This window comes from Microtus oregoni, unplaced genomic scaffold (assembly GCF_018167655.1).
Source record: "Microtus oregoni isolate MIOR12 unplaced genomic scaffold, Mior012 000004F_ref0000308, whole genome shotgun sequence".
In the NCBI taxonomy this organism is placed as follows: domain Eukaryota; kingdom Metazoa; phylum Chordata; class Mammalia; order Rodentia; family Cricetidae; genus Microtus; species Microtus oregoni.
The window spans coordinates 41,679,194-41,701,851 of record NW_024543063.1 but is presented as its reverse complement, the minus strand read 5'-3'; the positions used below and the strand labels follow the sequence as shown (position 1 = coordinate 41,701,851).

The 22,658-nt window shown below is 44.1% G+C and overlaps 1 protein-coding gene across 4 annotated transcripts in view; it reads right to left on the bottom strand.

Moving 5' to 3' along the window:
* The window catches only part of Wwp2 (WW domain containing E3 ubiquitin protein ligase 2), a 118,305-nt gene that overhangs the window by 25,329 nt on the left and 70,318 nt on the right, over window positions 1–22,658 (bottom strand). For all 4 annotated transcript variants that reach the window (XM_041650062.1, XM_041650064.1, XM_041650063.1 and 1 more), the window contains 2 exons: window positions 14,738–14,948; window positions 2,227–2,316 (listed from right to left, as the gene is read on the bottom strand). In XM_041650062.1, the coding sequence (XP_041505996.1) occupies window positions 2,227–2,316; window positions 14,738–14,948 (301 nt within the window). The remainder of the gene's footprint in view (window positions 1–2,226; window positions 2,317–14,737; window positions 14,949–22,658) is intronic.

The following is a 22,658-nucleotide window of genomic DNA, read 5'->3' as shown; positions in this document are numbered from 1 at the left end:
AAACTGCCTACGACTATGTGAGGCTCATTATACCATTCTCTATACTTGAAAATTTCCGTAACAGTATAAAAATTTCCACCATTCCCACAATAAATTGTGGAAATTTAAAAAAAAAAACAACTAAGAAGCCAATGTTTAACTTCGGTAGCCTTCACTTGACGTCGAGTCCAAGTAGAAAGAGAGCGAGCACTAGGGATGACGGATGAGGAGCACCACTCCCAGGAAAGAGAGCGAGCACTAGGGATAACGGATGAGGAGCACCACTCCCAGGAAAGCAAGAAGGAAAACCAAAGGCTCTGCTGGAAACTGGAGCAACAGCAGCAGGCCTGTGGAAATTTGTGGAGCCAGACAGTGAGGTGGGGACTGCCTGGCACACACTTAACAAAGCACAGAGGCTCTTCCCAGAGCCCCACAGCCACCATCCTTCCCCTAGGTACACTGGGAGGATGGTGTTCATATTTATGCAGGCGCTCTTCATGGCTGCACTAGGTGGGCTGAGGGCGAATCTTTCTTGAGAGCAGAATTCATTCCCTTTCGGAAGTTCTCAAGACCAGGAGACACATGTGGAAAGAACGTTCTGTCCCTGGCAGACAGGAAATCAAACCCCTTTTCTCCTTGAACTTGCACAGTCTTTCTTGGCTTTCGGTTTTGGAGAACTTCACTGTGTTCTCACCAAGCCCAGAGAAATTAGGAGCAACCTGCTTTGGGGGGCAGGCTGTACATGGAAATGTACATTTGTATACATGTTACATTTGTGTACATGTTCATATCTGCCACATGTATATGCACATATGTACAAGGACAGAGGTTGACATTGGTGTCTTCCTCTGTTGCTCCCCTTATTATTTTTGAAGCAGGGTATTTTAGTGAACCGGAACCTACCAATTCAGCTAGACTGGCTGGCCAGTGGCCCCCAGGGATCTTCCTGTCTCTGTCCCTTCGGTGTTGGGCTTACAGGTACACACTGGCTTTTATACAGGTGTTGGGATCTAAATTCAGGTCTTCATATTTGCCTGGCAAGGACTCTACCAACTGTTCCATCTCTCCAGCTTTGAGTCCTGTTCCTCTTTTTCTTTTTTTTTAAGAGATTTTTAATTTACATTTATATGTATGTGTGTAGGTGTGCACATGTGTGACTGCTCCCAGAGTCTAGAAGAGGGAAATCAGACTCCCTAGAGCTAGAATTACAGGTGGTTATGAGTAGTCGGTCACCTGATATGGGTTTTGGGAACTGAACCCAGGTCCTTTGGAAGACCAGTCAGTGCTCTTAATCTCTGAGAACTTCCCTAGTCCGTGGCCATCTTTCTTACTTACCCTATGCCCTATTTAACCCCAGAAACTTTTAAAACATTATAGTATATCCTAAGAACAAAGACTAAATTAAGGGGACTGGATAGGAAAAGTCATTAAGAGATACGGGGTGTCAGGTGATGGTGGTGCACACCTTTAATCTCAGCACTCGGGAAGCTGAGGCAGATGGAGCTCTGTGAGTTCAAGGCCAGGTCTACAGATCGAGTTTCAGGACAGCCATGGCTACACAGAGAAATCGCCTAAAAAAAAATTAAACAAACAAACAAAAAACCAGAGAGAGAGAGAGAGAGAGAGAGAGAGAGAGAGAGAGAGAGAGACCAACCCAAACTAGGGTAAATGTCTGCTGCCTCTAAAGAAAGGAACTGAACTGCTGAATTGCCAATCCTCACAAAGGTGTCTCCATACAGAAAGCTGACTAAGGGAAAGCTGAGAGATGGCTCAGAGGTTAAGAACACTGGCTGCTCTTCCAGAGGTTCTGAGTTCGATTTCCAGCAACTACATGGTGGCTCACAACCATCTATAATGAGATCTGGTGCCTTCTCCTGGTGTGCAGGCAGAACACTGTAAACATAGTAAATAAACAAATCTTAAAAAAAAAAAAGAAAGAAAGGAAGAAAGAGAGAGGGAAAGATAAAGGTAAGGCCACTGAGACCCCGAGATCTAGGAGGCTTCCTCAGACCTGTCTCCAGGTCTCAACAGCCCTGTCAGCACTGACTATCACACAATAATGAAGGTCCTGCCATGAGTCGAGTCCAATACAATGCATGTGGAGTAAAGGACAGGCTGGAGACAGGGGAGAGCGGAAGGAGGGGCAAGCCAGCAAAGAAAGACAGGGGATGACTGAGACAGCATGGCAGAGTGAAAGACTCCCCCATGGGAGATCCCTGGTACCCATTCCAGAGTCTCAGGCCTTACCCTGGAGGAAGAGGCCGCTCCCAGGTGGTGGTCTTGGTATTGTGGTCAACATAATAGACACGTCCATTGGGCAGCTCTCTTTGTTCCCATCTGGAAAATAACACCAAGGGGAGGCATGACACATACAGCTGAAAGGTACAGTCTCAGGCAGGAAGGAAGGCATTCACTGTCCATGGGCTCAAAAGAAAAACAAAACAAAAACCACAAAGATGACATTTCACACATTTCACCACAAAGATGACTGGTCAGCCCAGCGTCACACCAGTTCTATGCTGCTGCTGGAACCCTCCTGACAAGACTGCTGTGCATCCCTTCACAACAGAGAGCACTGGAAATCCCCCTGGGCACAAGCTTGCATGCCATGATCATTTTTTTTCTTTTTTTAAAAATTTATCTTTTATTATGTGTCTGTGTAAGGGTATATGCAAGTGAGTGCAGGTGTCCGAGAAAGCCAGATGGAGGAACTGGATCCTCCTGGAGCTAGGGCTACAGGCAGTGGTGTGCCATCATATCGCAATCTGGAAGAGCAGTATGTGCTCCTCACCTCTGAGGAGCCATCTCTCCAGCTGCTCTGTGAATTGTTCAAATCGGTGTTTCTTGGGTATTATAGGATCAAAGATTCCTTAAGAATACAATGGAGGGCCGGGAGGTGGTGGCGCACGCCTTTAATCCCAGTACTCGGGAGGCAGAGGCAGGCGGATCTCTGTGAGTTCGAGGCCAGCCTGGTCTATAAGAGCTAGTTCCAGGACAGGAACCAAAAAGCTACAGAGAAACCCTGTCTCCAAAAAAAAAAAAAAAAAAAAAAAAAAAAGAATACAGTGGAGGGACTGGAGAAATGGCTCAGAGGTCAAGAGCACTGAGTGCTCTTCCAAAGGTCCTGAGTTCAATTCCCAGCACCCACATGGTGGCTCACAACCATCTAAAATGAGGTCTGGTGCCCTCTTCTGGTGTACAGGCAGAACACTATACATCATAAATTAATACATCTTAAAAAAAGATTACAATGGAAACAGAGAATGTTTTCTTTCTAAAATGAATTCCTAAAAAAAAAAATTTGGAGGGAAATGGGAGGCATTGGCGGGGAAGAGACAGAAATCTTTAATAAATAAATAAATTAAAAAAATATAAATAAAAACCAGACTGGCAGAGTTGCCGACACATGAGACAGGTAGGCTTTTAAAAAGATAAAAAAAAAAAAAAACCAAAAAAAAAAAAAAAGAAAAAGAAAAGAAAAGAAACACTGACAGGAACTACCCCATTCAAACTTACTCACATAGAAATTATCCACACCCAGGCTGGGCGGGTGGTGGCTCATGCCTTTAATCCTACCGCTCTGGAGACAGAGACAGGTGACTCTCTCTAAGAGACTTCAAGGACAGCCTGGTCTACAAGAGCTAGTTCCAGAACTGGTTCCAAAGCTACAGAGAAACCCTGTCCATGCTGCTTCAAACTTTCCTTACCATCCTCTGCCTCAGCCTCTTGAGTGCTGGGACTTACAGTCATGTCCTACCAAACCCGGTCTGGAACACCCCTCTTTAAAAGATAGAGTATCTGTTGTAGCAAACGGAGATCTAAAAAATGAACAACTGGCACTGGTGACTCTGCTAAGGGTCACACTGAACTAGTGCTGCTCCGGGGCAGTCTAGGAGTCAGCACCATGGCCGCAGACATCAAGACTAAAATAAAAAACTACGAAACACCCAACCCACAGCATAAGCAGACCAGGAGCTGCTGGCAGAACTCCCTGGAGCCACACTGCTGGGAGACGACAATGACTGCTAAGGCTTTTGGGTGACTTGTGTGAGTGGTTCCCCTGTGTGTACAATCCCTTAGCCCCGTATCATGGGCCTCAGCTGGGATGGCTGCAGAGCAGAGGGCACATTTCCTGGGAAGAGCTGACCTGGCTCCGCCCACCTCTCCTCTGTTCTGTTTTTCTTTTCTCCTCAGAGAGTAAAAAGGGGACCTGGATTTATGATAGTCCTTACCCTGGGACCCTGAATCATAATGTAACAACTAATAAAATTCACTGAAAAAGTTAAAAGCAAAAACCCTGAACATATTTTTCTTTTATTCCTAAAACCCTTTCAGTATATAACTCATCTTATATGCAGCTTCCATTTGAAACAAAGGAAATGGTTTTATTATGCCTTGCTTAATATTTTAATCTGAAGATAGGCAGATACTTGAAATTCCAGGCAATGGATGCCTTTAATCCACACAGTGGTACAGAACTGCCAAGACACATGAGCTACCCCTCCCCTCCTCTCCCCTGCAGCCCACGGTTCTGGCTGCTCTTTTAGCACACAGGCCTAGGTGAGATCTGCCCTCTCATCTTTGATGGCAACAGTCACTCTTTCAGGGACTGCTATTGTCCAGCCCTACTCTGTGTCCTTATGAACCTTCTCAACTGACTTGCTAGGAAACAACGAAGGACCAGACCTTCCTTCCACCTGTTACTATCTACACAGCCTTTGAAAACCGGACCCCTGCTCAGATTAAATGACCGTGGGGTCTTTCCTGACCCCCGGCCTGGCTTGCCTCCCTTTCCTTGAGAACTCTCACTCCTCCCTTACCTGCACAGCTATTCACGAGCCACACAGCCTTCCCCTCATTCATTCAGCACAGTGGGTCACTTCTGTCACCAGCCGTGCACGAGCCTCCTGCTTCTGCTTGACCCACATAAATTAAGCCTCCCGACTATCTTGGCTTGGTCTCCTCATGCCAAGAAAACGATACTGGCTTTGACTTTTGTCAGCATATCCCTGCCAGGGGTTGAGTTTCTGTCCCTTATAAGCATCTTCTTCACACTGAGATAAAAAGCCTTTTCAATCCATTGCTGTGGGTCTTGCTCAGCGCTGCATCCGGGTCACACAGGTTCTATCTACGTACTGAACAGCTTTCTTTGATGCTCTCAGAAACAGTGTTCACAGCAGCGAGTTTGTTTCAGGTCACTACCCAACTTGTTGCTCCTTGGCCCTCAGTGAGTGACACCGGACTGAATAGTGGCCACACTGAGTCTTGTTTTTGAAGACTTAAGAAGTTTCCCATTTAATTCAGTCTTAAGGTAATTTTTCTCTTACCTTCATTCCTTTATTCTGTTGTGTATCTTCTACCCTTGATCCCCAGTCTCCCCACAATCTCCACATTAAAGAGTTTAAAGGCCAAGACAAATCCTCGATCCCATTCTTAGGATGATGTCAATTAACTTTCTACACCATTATCTAAAAGGTTACCATCAGCGTGGTGTGGTGCCTACATGGACTCTCAGCACTCAGGAGGCAAAGACAGAAGGATCAGGACTTCACGATAGCCTGAGCCAGCGGAAGCTTCATATCAAGAACTCTGTTATTGCTTTCTTAGCATGCACAAAGCCCTGGGCTGAGCTCTCAGTGTCATGCAGAAATTCCCTCCAAAAGTAATTCTCCATTAAAAATCATCAGGAAATGAGCTACCCACTAGCTGCCATTACATTATATTGTCAAACCATCCGGATCAATGCATTGGTTAGTCGGATCCTGTGTTTGGACAGATCTCAGTTTCACCAAAAAAAAAAAAAAAGCAAAACTGGGAATGTGCTGATAATGACAAGGAGTTCAGGTTAGTACTAGGGTTCTTCCTAAATGACCTTTATAAAATTACATGGTTAAATGTTCAAACTACATTCTTACTAAGAGTATTGATGTGGCTGGAGAGATGGCTCAGCAGTTAAGAGCACAGGCTGCCCTTTTCAGAGGACCCAGGTTCAATTCCCGGCACCCACACGGCAGCTCACAACTGTCTGACTCCAGTTTCAGGGGACCTGACACTTTTATAGATGTAAATGCAGGCAAAATATACATGCTCATGAAATAAAAATAAATAATTTTTTTAAAAAAAGAAAGAGTATGGACTATTTCTAGTCATTACTATGCTTGTTTTATTTACCTAAGCAATGGGTATTAACAGCCCTCACATTCAAAGAAAACCTGCCTCTTGAGTGTTGGAATTAAAGGCATGCACCACCGTGCCCGGCTATCATTTTTAAATTTTAAAAAGCTGTCTAATTTTATGAGTATGAATGTTTTGCTTGCATGTATGTATGTGCACCACATGCATGACTGGTGTCATGGAGGTCAGAAGAGGGCAAGAGATCCCTTGGAACTGGAGTTAGGATGGTTGTGGGCCACTGTGGATGCTAGAAATTGAAGATGGTCTAGACTGCTCTAGACCGCTCTAGACCGCTGAAACATCTCTCTAGACCCATTTTTTTTAAAGGCACTATAAACAAAGTAATGAGATAAGCTACAGTCTGGGAAAAAGTTTTGACAATATATATCATTGGACATTATCTAGCACATATTAAGAATCATGAAGCTACATCTGCAATATCTGTACTCAAGAGGCAAAGGAAGGATATGGAGTTCAAGTCATGTGCGTAGGCTACAAAACACATTCAAGACCAGCCTAAGCTACAAGAGATCCTGTTACAAGCAAACAAATCCTGCTGGCTAAAGAGAAAACAAAGGGATGGAGAGGTGGCTTAGCAGTTAAGAGCACTTGCTGCTCTTGTAGAGGACCTGGGTTCAGTTCCACAGTATCCACATGATGGCTCACAACAACTGTCCATAACTCCAATTTCAGTCCCACTGCCCTCTTCTGACCTCCAGGGCACCATATGGCACACATACATATATATAGACAAAGATTCATACACTCAAAAGCAAGATAAATAAGTCTTTTTTAAAAGGAAAGAAACACTCTAGGGCTGTGGTGGCACTTGCCTTTAATCTCAACACTCTAGAGGCAGAAGCAGGTGCATCTATGCGAGTTCAAGGCCAGACTGGTTAACAGAGGGAGTTCCAAGACAGCCATAGCTACACAAAGAAACTGTCTCGAAAAAACAACAATAAACCCCCCCAAAACAAACAAATAAACAAAAACAAAAAAAGAAATTTTAAGGGGGCCAGGGAGATGGCTCAGCAGTTAAAAGCACTGGCTGCTCTACCGGGTCCTGAGTTCAATTCCCAGCAACCACAAGGTGGCTTACAACTATCTATAATGAGATTTGATGCCCTTTTCTGTCATGTAGGTATATATGCAAATAGGGTACTTACATAAATAAATAAATAGAGAGAAACACAAATAGCCAAATGAAAAAGTGGAACAAAAATTACACCAATAAGGCAATTCATTATAAAAAAGCAAAATATTAAAAAGAGTATCAATGATAATAAAAGAAATTCAAATTCAAACCACAAAAAGATGAAAAAGAGCCAACCATGTGCGTTGTAGTAAGATCACATATGTGTACCCAAAGAAGATCTGATGAAGCAATTTGAGAGGGTCCCCCATAGCTGACCCAAGGAAGCAATTTGAGAGGGGTCCCCAAAGTTGAAGGTCTGGGTACAGGAAATTCACTTCCAGAAGGACATTTGCTTTTCTTGTTCGTTTTTTTTTTTTTTGGTCTGTTTTTATGTTTTGTTGTTTTGTTTTGTTTAGATGGAATCTCGTTCCAGGTTGCCCCAGACCTTGTCTATACCAAACTAGCCTCACACTTAGCTCCTCTTTGATCTGCTTTCTTATGAGTGCTGGGTTACAGATGTGCACTACCATGCCTGACAAAACACCATTAATTAGGCATCACTGCCTCTGCCCTTTTCTCAGGGCAGTGTTGGGGATCGAATATAGGACCTTATGTATACTGAGCAAGTGCTTTGCCACTGCACTGGAGGTCTTACCAGCCCCAGGTATTACAGCTCTCACAGAAATAAGCATGTGTACAAAAAGCTGTGTACAGGGGATGGCCTGAGAGCAGCACAGCTGCAATTGTAGAGAAACAAGATCATGTAAACTTGCACTATTCATATAACAGAAAACCACATGGCTGTTTATGTGGATGTGACCACGACTAGGTATTCCTGTACACGGACACTGCATCAAAAAGGGGTGTGTAAGACTTTCAAAGTATTTTAGGCCTCAAGGTCTCTGGGGAGAAAATTTTACATTTACATATTTATTGGGGGTTGGGGAGCTGCAAGGCACTTGTAAAGAAGTCAGAGGACAATTTGCGGGAGGCCGTTCTCTCTTTCCATCTTCCCAGTTCCAGGGACCAAATTCAGGTTCAGGCTTGGCACTTTTACCAACTAAGGCATCTCACCTGCCTCCTAGTCACCATTTTTATCTACAGGCTTTTAATAGTTCTATAAGTACAAAAATCTGATAGATACATGTTTATCCCATGTTGATAACTGTCCCCTTGGTGTCAATATCTGTAATCTTGGTGTCAAAATTTGTCACCCCAGGTGAACTGTTTAAGGTGTCCTCACTTGGGGCATGAAAACAAAAGCAGCTAACTCATATTGCAGAAAGAATGAACAAAATGATCTCTGGGTTAAACTCAGCGATCCCCAAGTCAGTGTGAAAGTGCATTCCATCTGGTGGCTACTATTAATGGTCAGGAAAATGACAAAAGATGCACAAAAATATCTGTTGTTGCTGTGCTGTGTCTATACTCCCCACCCCATCCCCAACCCTGCCTATTAAAAATCTTGTTTGGTTTTGCTTTGCTGTTGTTTTGTGGGTTTTGTTTTTTAGCTTTTTCAAACAGGGTCTTTTACTCTAGCCTAGGCTAGTCTCAGATCCAACCATCTTCCTGCCTCAGCTTCTCTAAATTCTGGGATTACAGGTGTGAGGAACCATGTTCAGCTCAATGGTCTTTTATAAGATCAAATGGAAATTAAAATACTAAGGACAAGTAAGAATGTGAGTCCCTTATCTACTTAAACTTGCCACTCCGTCTCCTCACACCACGGAAGATGCTGAGGGTGCCAAGATGGGCACAATACCCCTCATTCCTGAGGAGCTCTCAAGAAAGCATAGTAAATGGCCTAAGGATTACATGTGATCACATAATTTTGATATGAGAGGAACAGCTCATGGCTCCCGGAGTCCACTAGTGACAGCAGAGTCTTTTGGAAAGAAGACAACACGCACTATTTGAGTTATCTATGCATGTAATAATCCTTTTAGCGTCAAAAACAAAGTTATATTCCACAAAACAAAAGGTGAGAAAAAAGCACAGTCTCCCGATATAATCTGTGAATCCCAAGACACTCAAAATGTGGTCCATGGTCCAAACTGTTAAGAGTTTGTGCCCAGAAACAGAGAAGTTTCTTAGCTTCTAGTAACTTCTGTGTCTATGACATTGCCACAGCATCTAGATATGTATGTGATACCTTGAGCAGAAGGTAAAACAAATATAAAGATTCATCATAGGTTAAAAATTTAGAAATAAATCAATAGCATCCCCCACCAAAGCAGGTTCTTCATTTATACCTTGTGTAACACTATAAACGCTCGGAGTGAGAAGCACTTTGGCTTAAGCCAAAATCAAATGCAGAATGAGATTCCATGGTCCAGACTAGTTATAACTTAGCAGAGATGCTCCCAACTCCCCCATCCCTTTTGGTGTCTCTACAAACAAAATATCAGAGAACTCTCCCAAAGCTGTCTCAAGGTCTACCTAGAGAAGCCTCTGTGTCTCCAGCACGGGCACGGGAACAGATGGCAAATGTGAAAACACCACCCCATTAATTCTACTCTGAGGCAGGAAACAGGGCAGCCAACGACTTGGGGAGAACAAGGATGGTGTGAAATGGCAGAGCTGAGGTAAGCCGGCAGTCCAAACACAACGTACTCTCTTATGTAAGAAACCACAGCCATGCGCTAGCTGCCAGGCCGAAATAATGCGCCTCTGTGTGAGGGACTCTGAGAGTGAGAGACCGAGGCGTGCTGGAGGTTTGTCAAAGCTATGTACACATGGTCTGCTCATGGGTGTTCAGTCTCCAGAGTGGGCTCAACACTGACAAAAACCAGACACAGGGCCAACTGACCAAAGTGGCCACGCTTTCTACTCCCTGCCTGGGCCACTACCTCACGTGTGTTCAACACCCCTTCTTTCAATAGACACTTATAACCTGGAAATTCCACACCTTCCAGTAGCTTCTCTGGGGCTAATTAGGTTAAAAGAAAAAAAAAAAAGGATTTCCAGACAGAGAGAAATGGAATAAAGAATGTTGTATTTGGCCTCAGGCAGTCCCCGTTTCAGAAGCCCTTGGCCTGGAAGCACACAGATGTGTGTGACCAGTTTTTCCTGCTGGAAACTTCAGAGCACCAATGTGGCAACTCTTGGAATCCCCAATAAATCTCTCTCTCTCTCTCTCTCTCCGTCCCTCCCTCCCTTCCTCTCTCCTTATCATTCAATAAAGCAGATGAGATGGAGGAGTCAGCCTGAGGCCCAAGCAAACAATCTAGTTTAGCTTAAAAATATTTTAAGCTGAGGAGAATCCAGAGATGAGGAGCCTTTATGAAGGGGTGGGCTGTGATCTGTGACAGACACCACTGAGCCCAAGGCCGGTCAACAGGGCGAATGAAGAAAAATGCAATATTCTTTTAGAGATGCCTTTTCTTTAAAGCATCGGTGAAGCAGAGCATTAATTCAGATTTTTTTTAAAGGGAGGGGGAAGGAAATGGGGGAGGAGAAAGACAGCACTTAGAAGTATTCATTACAAGTAGGTCCTGGGCCTACTTTGTGCCAGGCTCCTAGTCACCTACAGCCCAGAATGATGAGGGACTTGAACAAGCAATGACAAGAGTGAGAGGAGATATGGCCTTATTCAACCTTGTCTACCAGGGGTCGGGAAGGACTGCTTCCCTGAGGACTGTCATTACCCTGAAACACAAGGAATTAAATGTAAAACAACATTGAAGAAGCACTGAGAAAGACTGTCATGGGGAGGCCCCTCGGCCTGGAGGAGGCAGGCATGGGTCGGGTTGGACCAAAGGCCTTTATTATGACTGAGACTGCAAAGGGAGGACGGCTTCCACAGGAGGCTGGGGCAGGTGGAGCCCATCTGTCGGAGATTTGCAGCTTAGTTAAGGATTTGGAAACTTATCCCTAAAGACAATAGGAAGCTGCTGTGGCACTCCAAGTGGGAAAGGTCATGCTTAGAAGTTTTACTTTAAAAGGTTAGTCTAAAGAAAGACAGATAGCTGGATGGTGGTAGCACCAGTCTTTAATCCCAGCATTCAGGAGGCAAAAGTCGGTGGAAACTCTGAGTTCGAGGCCAGCCTGGTCTACAAGGGGAGTTCCAGGACAGGCAGCCAGAGCAACACACAGAGAAACCCTGACTCAACAAACCAAAAAAAAAAAAAAAAAAAAGACAGACCAATGGCCTGGTGGTCGCCTGGGCCAATGGTGTACTATGTGCAGGACAAGTTAGGATGGGTCAGGTAATGGTTCTGTTTTAGGCTGAGTTAAGCTACACAGCTACTACAGTGGGCTCAAGATATAGAAATGAGAGCTGGCATCAGTTCTCAACGAAGGCAAGGGATCGAATCTGGTGCCAGAGAGAGAATTCAGTGGGACTAGAACAGACTTCACAGACTGTTTCTTGCTTAGCTGTCCATTTGCAGGGCCTAGCCCTGGACTTGCCGTCCCTTAAACAGTAACGACTATCCTGTCTGGTGGAAAAATGCAGGCCAGTGAGATGGCTCAGCAGGGAAAGGCTCTTGCCACCAGCCTGACAACCTTAGTTCAACTCCCAGAACCCACATGATGGAAGAAAAGGAGAAACTCCCTAAAAGCTGTCCTCTGAGCTCTGTATGTTTTGTACACACAACTACACATGCTTTTAAAAAGAATGTAATGAAAAAAATGTAATGAAAAACTTTTAAATAAAAAAATGCATATCATCCTACAAAGGCATTGACCTGTCTGTAACTTGGACACTAGAGACGTCAGCTTAGACGCTTCCTTTCTAGATTCTCATAAGTGATAAAGGTATTCTGTGGTCCCCATCGGCGCCCCACATGGAGCTGCACTTCACTCCTCTTCTAGTATTTACGGTAATATAATAGACTGTGTTCACCATCTTGTTGCCTGGGTCTCAACTTAGAAACAATGGAGGGAGGAAGGCACTGGGTCTACAAACTGGGAGGACCGCTGTAGAAACTATGTCCTTTCTGGGTTCCAATACCAAAGCCAACCAAAAAGCCTGCTGTCTGCACTGCCATGCGCTCAGCAGTGCTGGTGGCCCGCTCCAAGAGGAGTGGCATGCCCTGGGCACTGACCTGGTCCTTCAGATACAGAGGTAGGAGTACTCCTGGAAAACCGGGACTCCCAAACTCTTCTCTGGAATATTCTATACATAAAAGTGGGTAGCAGCACACACACACGCACACACTCCCGCACACAAACATGCATGGGCCTTGTCACATTCTAAATTCTCTAAGAAAAAGTCACTGTCTAAATTCTACCTCAGAAAAGTGTTTTAGCCTCTGGCAAGGGGGGTGAGTGGGGGCAGGCTTCCCTGGACTGTTGAATAAAGCGCGTTTTCAGAGTCTGGAGTTTTCCAACTGCTTGGAAACAGGAAGAGCCCAATCCCAGAGAACAGTAAACCCTCACACACACCCCACATAAAGACATGCTGAGCCATTAGCCCTAATTGCCTGTGACTGACACAGGAGAGAGGCCGGGCTTCCAGGCATTTGCTCAACGGAAAGAAAACAAACAGCTCACTGGGGACAGAGGCCGCCATTTTCTCTCCTTTCTGCCAAAATGATTCTGCTCTGGTCCCCCAAATTATAGCACACAGATTTGAAAGTACAAACAACACATAGTTCTTTCAAGCCTCCCATAGCACATGTGAAAGAGGAAAGAAAATCTCTGCAGGGGTACACAAGTAGTTGGTGAATAGGCTTTTCACAAAATCAAACCCTTGACCAAAAAGATGGCCTTTTCAGAACTGCCTCTCAACGCTCCAATTTTCTTGAGATTTGAGTTAATAAGACTTATCTATAATGGTTCCCATTTGCTCAGCACACTATTTAGGAGAAAAGAGTTCTGTGAATACAAGCAGCAAAAACCACACATGCTCTCGGATACAGGATTTTAACAACTGGGAGATCAGAAGCGGCCCTATGAACAAGGCGTCATAATCCTCAGGATGCAAGAGACAGCTTTCCACGTCCATTATGAATTATACATCAAGGACATACTCACCATCCTCAAGCCTACATCAACACATCACCAGTGACTGAGGAGGACAGAAACGGGATTCTTTAAAACTACTTTTTTCGGCATTTATTTGTTTGTGTGTCTGTGAGGGGAAGAGCCTGGAGAGACCAACAGACAACCCACAGGAGTCTGCTCAGCTTTCTCCTACACGAGGGTCTGGGGATTGATCTTGGGCTGCCAGGCTAGGGAGCAAATGCCTTTACCTGATGAACCATGGCACCAGCAGCCCTAGAACAATTTTTTAAACAACATTTACTTAGGGGCAGGGAGCACGTGACAGTGGGCAGACGTGGAAGTCAGAGGGTAACCTGCAGGGATCGGCTTTCTCCTCCACCTGGGGGGTTTCAGGCTTGGTGGCAATCAACTTACAGTACGCCATCTTGCCAGCATGGGACATACTGATAACCAGGATGGACAATGGGACTGGCCCTGACCACACTCGGCCTTAACTGAGGTTAAGACTTTGTTTCCCAGGTCAGAAGCAGTCTCTGTTTTTACGGCTCCTTCACAGCCACTTCAAGGCAAGGCTTGCCTGTCTGTCAGCACATGTTTCATACACACCATCTTATTGGAGTTCTTAGACATGGATGCTTATTGTCACCACATAACTAACATGTAACTCACACAGACAAGGCCACACAGGTGAAGTCAAGGAATGGATTCAATCCCCAATCTAATTGATCCCCCCCTTCCAAATCCATGTTCTTTTAATTTTTTTCTACATATGCTTATTTCTGTGTGCGTGCGTGTGTGTGTGTGTGTGTATATATATATTAAAAAAGTCAGAGGACAACTTGTAGGAGCTAGTTCTCTCCTTTCACCATGTGGATATGGATACCAAACTCAGGTTGCCTAGATTGGTGGCAAGTGGTTTTATCCGCTGGGCCATCTGGTCAGTCCCCAGAATCCATATTCCTTGTCCCATCTCACTACATAGTCAAAACTGAGCTTCTCTTTGTCTTGCCGGAGTTGTCATCTTGGTTGAGGTCTTTGCTATCCAGAGTAAAAGGGGTCAAAGAAGTGAGTACCTGTGCTGACACGGGCCACGGCTATGGGGATAACGGGCACAGCAATTCAGCACCTAAAGCCTGAGTCCTTCATGGATTGCCAAGGTCAAACTCAGGAGGGAAAAAGCTATTCTCTAGGCAGCATCTAGTCAGACACCTCCCTCTCTCACACACACAAACAATTCACAAAAGCAACAAGCTCCTTGTCCCACAGAAGCTGTGCACTTGGGTCCCAGGGGAAGGTAGCACTAACTTGCCTCCTGAGATAGTTTAGGATCTTTCAGATGTTTGCCAAGCAAGCACCTCTACACCTCTCTTGCTCCTAAACATGGCAGCCTTCCCAGAGACCCCTGGCCACTAGGTATGAATTGACCACATTGCTTCTGACCTGGTGGAGAAGGCATTTGCTGAGGAGTCGAGTAACATGATGGGACACAAGGCTACTCACCCAGCAGGGAGAGCATCAGAAGCCTGGGCGGTGGCAGGGAGCTGCTGTGTCCCCGAAGTGCTGGGCTCTTCTCCCTCCGCTGGTGTGGATGGACCAGGGAGAGATGTTGTGCTGGGGTTTGGGGACACGCTCAAAGCTGCAGCTGGTGGGGCTGTCACACCAACAACAGAAGGTTCTTCGGGATCACTGGCTGTAGTAGGTTCCTCGTTCACTGAAATGCACAAATCATACTTCATGATAACTAGGAATAAGAATTTTGCTCTCTTTGACTAGGTTTTGCACACCATTCACTAACACTGCGTCTATGACACCGGCCCTACTCACACTAGACAACTGTGAGTTTTACAAAACCAGGCCTTGCACGCTGGTCACAGCCCTCAGACAGTGGAGGCAGGAAGATGTTTGAAGCCACATAGTAAATTTTATGCCAATCAGGTCTGATGGTAGCCAAAACAGTAGGTGGGGACACGTTTATATTCTAGTTATAAGCGCACATTTGTATTCCATAATGTGGGAAAGACTCTGCACATACACACTACAGAATAATCATAATCAGCAGACACAATGATGAGTGTGTCCTGAGCTAACTTACCCGAGTGGGACTCGAGAGCTGGCTACACGCGAGATTTAGTAACAAGAGAAAATAAGGAGACAATAAGAAGAGCTGCACTGTGGATTTCACAGACAAGACTTCCCACAAGGCTCCAGCATGACCTTTGTTCCCACTCCCTAGGAGGTGTGTGGCAAGAGCTGGGAGGGAAGGCAGATTTTATGGGCTAGTAATCCTATTTTCACAAGTTGTCAGATCTAAAAAGTATAGTTTAAACACTCAATTCCTGGGGCTAAGGAGATGGCTCAGTGGTTAAGAGTACTTGCTATTCTTGCAGGGGGCCTGCATTAGGTTTGCAGTGTTCTTGTCGAGCATCTCTAGGGCATCCGTCACCTCTGGCCTCATATGCACATACCTACATGCAGATACACACACCTACACATAATTAAAAATAACAATTTTGAGAAAAAAATACGATTCCTGTATCTGCTTATCAGTGTTTTGGTGACAAGTGACACAAACTCTGGTATTCTGGTTATAGGGCTACACAGTAAACTCTGGCATTCTGGTTAGAGGGCAAAACAGTAAACTCTGGTATTCTGGTCAGAGGGCTACACAGTAAACTCTGGTATTCTGGTTAGAGGGCTACACAGTAAACTCTCGGCCAGACAGCCAGGGCTATATAAGAACTTACTTCCAAAAACAGACAAACAAAAGAACAACAAAAGCATTACTATAAAAATTACATTAGGTTAGTGATGTCTTCCCAAAGGACATGAGAAAATGAATTATGTGTGTGTGCATGTGAGTGACATCCATGTGCACTTGCACCCTGTGCACTTGTGTGCAGATGCTGCAGCAGCGTAGCGGGTGTCCTCCTTTATCTCTCTCTGCCTTACAGTTTTGAGACTGGGTCTCTCACTGAACTGGAAGCTTGTAGTTTTGGCTAGGCTATCTAACCAGCAAGCTTTCAGGATCCACCCGTCTCTGCTCCCCAATGCTGGAATTATAGGCACATGGAAGCTATGCCTGTATTTTTTATGAGTGCTGGGGATTCAAACTCAGGTCTCCTTGATTGAAGAGCAAGCAGTCTTACTCACTAAGCCACCTCCCCAGCCCCAGAAAATAGATCAAAAGTAAATTAATTAAACATAACTTTATTAGGGTTTTCTAATATGCTGTGGTCACAGTGATATCAATACAAGAAAGAGTAACAGGACAGGGTAACGAGGGAGGGTGCTGCTGTAAGTGAAGACAGCCAAGGCCACGTTTACAGGAGTGCATCCTTTCCTTTAAAGTTGCCATCTGTCTGCTAGACATGGACAGCACACAGAAAAAGGCAGAAACTTCCATAATGTTCTTTTTTATTATTTTAATCTTATTTTATGTGTTTGAGTGTTTTGTTCCCATGTGTGTCTGTGCACGACACGAATGCAGTGCCTGTTGCAACCAGAAGAGGATGTTGAGTCCATCGGAACTGGAGTTACAGGCAGTTGTGAGCCACCCACCACCGAGGTGCTGGGAATCAGTTCCCAGGTCCTCTGCAAAAGCAGCCAGTGCTTTTAACTGTTGAGCCATCTCACCAATCCCCATAGTGTTCTCTTAAAGCAATGGATCTCAACCTTCCTGATGCTGTGACCTTTTAATACAGTTCCTCATGTTGTGGTGACCCAACCATAAAACTATTTCATTGCTATTTCATAACTGTAATTTTCTACTGTTATGAATTGTAATGTAAATATCTGATACACAACCTCTGTGAAGGGATTATTCAATCCCAAAGGGTTGTGACCCAAGGTAGAGAAAAGATTCTTGATTCAAGGACAGAATCAGGGATTAACAGGTATGTAAAAGTAAAAGGGACTCAGAACTAAGGACTTGTCTCCAAGGCAACAACAGACAACAACAAGTGAACAAGGCAGCTCCTAACCTCCTTACCTCACTTAGTTTCTTCAGGTCTTTGATGATCACTATGTCTACAAGGACCCCAAGGCACTCTAAATTCTCTGACTTGGAACAGAGAGAGCAAATGGTTTCAAACAATTGCAATTCTTTGAAAATAGAGGAGTTATATGCAGAACTGTTTACACATTTAAATCAGAATTTCAATGCAAAACAGCTTAGTCATCATTTAGTTTCCTCTTTCTAATTCAGAAATTTGTTTGTAGTTCTCCTAGAAAAGCAGGTGAGCACCTGCTCCTGGACCTCCATGGAGATGCCACAGTTACCGTTTACTGTAAAGCAGATGTGGTTGGAGGAGATTCAGCTCAACTCCATCAGCTGCCCTCCACTGTCCATGCCAAAGCAATCCAAAAGAAGTACCTGGTATGTTTCCTGTTCCGCATTAGTCTCCCGCCTCTGACCCTGATACAAAGGCTACTATTTCCTCACTGTTTCCAGGCTATCCTTGTCTAACTGCCTGCATTTCTCCTACATAGTATCAGGATCTGCCAAGAGAGTCAGAAGACTATCTTTTTAAGAGATTTATTTTATTTATGTGTATTAATGGCTTGCTACATGAATGTATGTACATCACTTGTGTGCTTGTGTCTGAGGAGTTCACAAGAGGGCAACGGATTCCCTGGAACTGGAGATAGGGAAGGTTCTGAGCTGCCATGTGAGTGCTAGGAATTGAGCCAGGGTCCTCTGAAAGAGCAGAAAGTGCTCTCAACTGCTGAGCCATCTCTCTAGTTCCAGACGACAAATTTAAATAAGAATAATAAACATTACTACTGAATATGGGATGGGGTGGGGTGTGTGCTAGACAGAACACAAAGTTCTTTCTTTAGTTTCTGTTCCTGAAGCTTCACACACAGCCCCACAGCTAGGCACCTCAACCGTCCCACTTTCTACTGAGGAATCAAGCATCCAGGAGACTGAATAACCTGGCACGGTCATAAGACATCTAATTCATACTCTGCTGTCAGCCTCCAGGGCTTAAGTAACTCTCTCCACTTTTTTGCACATCCTTTAGTGGGAACAAAGATTACATATAACCAGATCCAACTGGCTAACACTGGTAGTCAGCTGAAACCAAAATGTCTTCCCAGGATATGACCAAGCTTGACTTTAACAAATGACTGTGACCCTGAGACGTGAAACTGCCTCTGATTGAGTCCCTTGGATTTTGTTCTATTTATTTATCTTGCAGTGCTGAGGATCAAAGCCAGGGCCTTGCAAGGGCTAGGCAAGTGCACTGTCCCTGAGCTGGGCTGTATCCTTACCCTGAGACTGCTGCTTTCTTCCAAGTGTTAATGCTATCTGGCAAAGAGGCTACATCAGATGCTTAATAACTAAATCTGTACCAAGAATGTTTTCCCAACATAAATGCAAAACTTTGCTTGTTTTCCATATTCTATCTGAGCTAAGATAGTACCTACAACAGATGGCAATCCTCTTTATGCAAATCTATAAACTTTATGCAATTCCAATCTTTAAAAAAAACCCACCATGCCTTTTTAAGTCGTAGATAAATTCACTGTAAAATTTATAAGGGAAACTAAATTTGCAAGAGTAGAGATGAAAGTCTAAAGAAGACTGCTGGTTTCTGTCGGGGATTTTCTCCAGCATATCAGACTTATTACAGAGCTATAGTAATATACTAAATTGTGAAAAGTCAGAGAATAAGTAAATTAACAAAGAGTCAGAAACTGACAAATACTTCAATAATTCATTGGAGGTTGCAAAATGCCAATTCTAATACCCTTGGTGTGGTCTTCATTTAAGTAAAGAGGAGCTGGCCCTCAACCACTCTGCTTCCCCAGGGTTCAGACTGTGGGGGATGGAGCCTGTGGAAAAACCTGATTCTCCCTCTGCCAGTCTCCAGAATAACAAGCTGATGACCTTGCATCATCTGAAAATGGCGTTTCACTTTCTTTAAAAATTTATTGAGGGGGTGGAAGTATACACACTGCTGTTCCAGAGAATGTAACTTCAATTCCCAGCACCTCTGATGGCTCCCAAACACCTGTAACCTAACTCCAGGGATCTGGTAGCTCTGGCCAGCTCCATTCCCTCTACTCTTCTACACGCATCCGCCCGCACAGAATTACAAATAAAGCTTTAAAATGTTGTAGAAAAAAAAAAACACAGAGGTATAGGATTCAAACATTTTAATTGATGTGTTATTGCCCAATTAGCTAGGTTTAGTTGGAGGAATATACAGGACAAAGTTCTTCACATTAGCTTCAAGTCCTATGGAAAAACTCTAATATAATTAAGTGAGAAATTGCTGAACAGGGTATATATACTGTTATCGTTTGTATGTGCACGAACACACGTGTCTTTTTCCCCTCAGATAACACACATGCATTCACTTGTACATTTAAAGAATGGCTCTAGGGGAAATCACAAGAAACACAATAGAGGCTGCCTCTGCATGTCTGTCTGAGCTATGTTCTCTCTCCTCTCTCTCTCTCTCTCTCTCTCTCTCTCTCTCTCTCTCTCTCTCTCTCTCAGTTTTGAGACAGGGTTTCTCTGTATAGCCCTGCTTGTCCTGGAACTTTTCTGTAGACTAGGCTGGCTTCGAACTCAGAGATCTGCCTACCTCTGACTCACCATTGCTGGAACTAAAGGCTTGCACCACTACGCCAACTTAAAATGCCTTTTTATTTAGAAATTGTTAATAGATGTATGTGTATACATGTGAATGTAGGTGCCTGCTGAGACCAGGAGTTTGCAGTTAGTCATGAGCTGAATAACGTGGGTGCTAGGAACCAAATTCACATCCTTTAGAAGAAGAGCAAGTTTTCTTAATTAAATTTCCTCAGCCCCAGGGATATCAGGTTCTAGATAAAAATACTGTAACGACAATGGTATTGTGACTCTTCTTTAGCCCATAATCATGCTCTCAGTGTCTTGTGCTCCTCATAAGCCCTTGAGCTTACATTACATATTAAATCTATATCTATATTATAATGCCTTTAAAGGGGCTGGAGATGGCCCAGCAGTTGACAGCACTTGCTGCTCTTGCAGAGGGCCCAGGTTTGGTCCCCAGAACCCACATGGCAGCTCAAAACCATCTATAACTCCAGTTCCAGGGGATCTGATATTCTCTTCTGGTCTCAAGCGGTACCAGGCACCCAAGTGGGATATAAATATACAGGTAGGCACAACACTTGTATACATAAAATAAAAATAAAGCCTTCTGTAAACAGAGTTGGCTGGATCTCTGAGTTCAAGGCCAAACCTGGTCTACACAGAGTTCTAGGCCATAGATTACATAGCGAAACCATCTCAGTAATGATAATAACAGTAATAATAATTATTATTATTGACTTTTAATAAACTCCAATTCTGCTTCATAATATTCATCCTGGAATTCTTTTGTGTGGCAAACCGAAGGATCTAGCTTTACCTCAGTGGAAGTCTGAAAATGACTCAGGCTGTCTCTGCTGTTGGTACAACCAATATTTCCGCTTTTCTGTTCTTTTCTCTTTCTCTTTTTTTCTTTTGAGACAGGGTCTCACATATCCTAGGCTAGCCGCAAACTCACTATGTAGCCAACACTAACCCTGAATATCTGAGCCTCCTGTCTTTACCTTTGGAGTGCTGGGACTACAGGCATGCACCACTAAGCGTGTGTATACAGTATGAGGAGCAAACCCAGAGCTTGGGACACACTAGGTAAGCAAGCACTCTACGGTCTGAGTCACAGCCCCAGCAACACTTTCCTTTCTATCCCCTACGTCCTTGCCTATCTGTCACACCAGCCCTTTCCCCCAGATGTTCTCTAAGCCACTGCGGTGCAGCTGGTCACGGCTTGCAGAGACCCAGCAGTGTCTGTGGCCTCCGCTACGCAGCACAGAGCTCTTGCAACAGCGGCTGGCACTTGATTGGGATGTATTTTCAACTTTCACTGAAAGATTAAAAGGCAGGGGTCTTGTCCTGGCTTATAGTTTACACTGTCCAGCAAAACAGTATTTAATAAATATTTATTTAACAAATAAGCATTCACTAAATCTAATAATTTTAAAAGATATTAGAACTATAATCACCTGATAACATTACCATTTAAAAAATAGGTCTTCAAATATATTTGGGAGTGATCAATTATTTAGCTTTGGTTTGCTTACTGTGTGAGATGGAGTAGTGCCTATGTAGCTCAAGCTGACCTTGAACTATGATCCTCTTGCCTCAACCTCCTGAGTTCCCACTTTAGAAGGAATCTTTATATAGAAAAGTTGAAAAGACGGTGGTCCTTTACCCAATGTTCCCTAGTGCTATTCCTTAATATAACTATAACACATTTGACAAAACTAAAAAAAGAATCTGTATAATACTATTAACTAAACTCTAGACTTTGTTCAAGAATCCAATCCAGGATCCCTCATTGCCTTTAGCAAGGATACTTTTATTAGCTCATTTGCAATCCCAACAGCCCATGCGGAAAATGTCATTCCCCCTTCAAAGACATGCAAGCTCCACGACTGCTTAGAGTGCTGTGCAATCAGCGAGCAGCAGAATTGACACTCAAATCCAGGGTATCAAGAGGTGGAAATAATGGGGAAGAAGGAAAAGAAGAGGGTCTGGATGTTGTCCTGGATAGGAAGAAAAGTGGAGGACCAAGGGCAGGAGGGGAGGGGAGGTACCAAGGCAGCTGAACAGCTACTGGTTTCTGCAACTACAAGTGTTTCACGTGCTCTTCTGTGATGGTGGTTAACACTTCAACTTTATGAATCACATCCATTCAGGAACAGGAAACCTTTTAGCCAAGAAAAAGATCAGGAACTGGACATTCTTTTTCTTCATCCCAGGCAAGCCTGCCTAGCAACTGGCATGCTCCAAGTTCAGAGAGAAAAAGAGGGAGGGGCAAGGAAGGTAAAGAGAGAGATAGAGATCTTGTCTCAAAACAAAAGGTGAAGGGCAGCTGAGGAAGGCACTCAACAGTGACCTCTGACCTATACAGAAAGGTGCACAAGTGCGTGTGCACACACATGTATATACCCACACATAAACACATAAAATCATAATACACACACAAGTGCGTGCGCACACACATGTATATACCCACACATAAACACATAAAATCATCATACACACACAAGTGCGTGCGCACACACATGTATATACCCACACATAAACACATAAAATCATAATACACACACAAGATTTTTTGTTTTAAATTAGGAGCTGGAGAGGACCTGAGTTTGGCTCCCAGCACCCACAGCAGACACCTCTGGCACATAACCACACACAGACACAGGATTAAAAATAATAAAGATAGATATGCGTGGTGGCACAGGCCTTTAATCCCAGCACTTGGCAGATAGGCAAGTGGATCTTTGTGGGTTTGAGGCCAGCCTGATCTACACATCAAGTTCCAGGATAGTTAGAATTTCATAATAATACCCTCTCTCTAAAACAAAACAA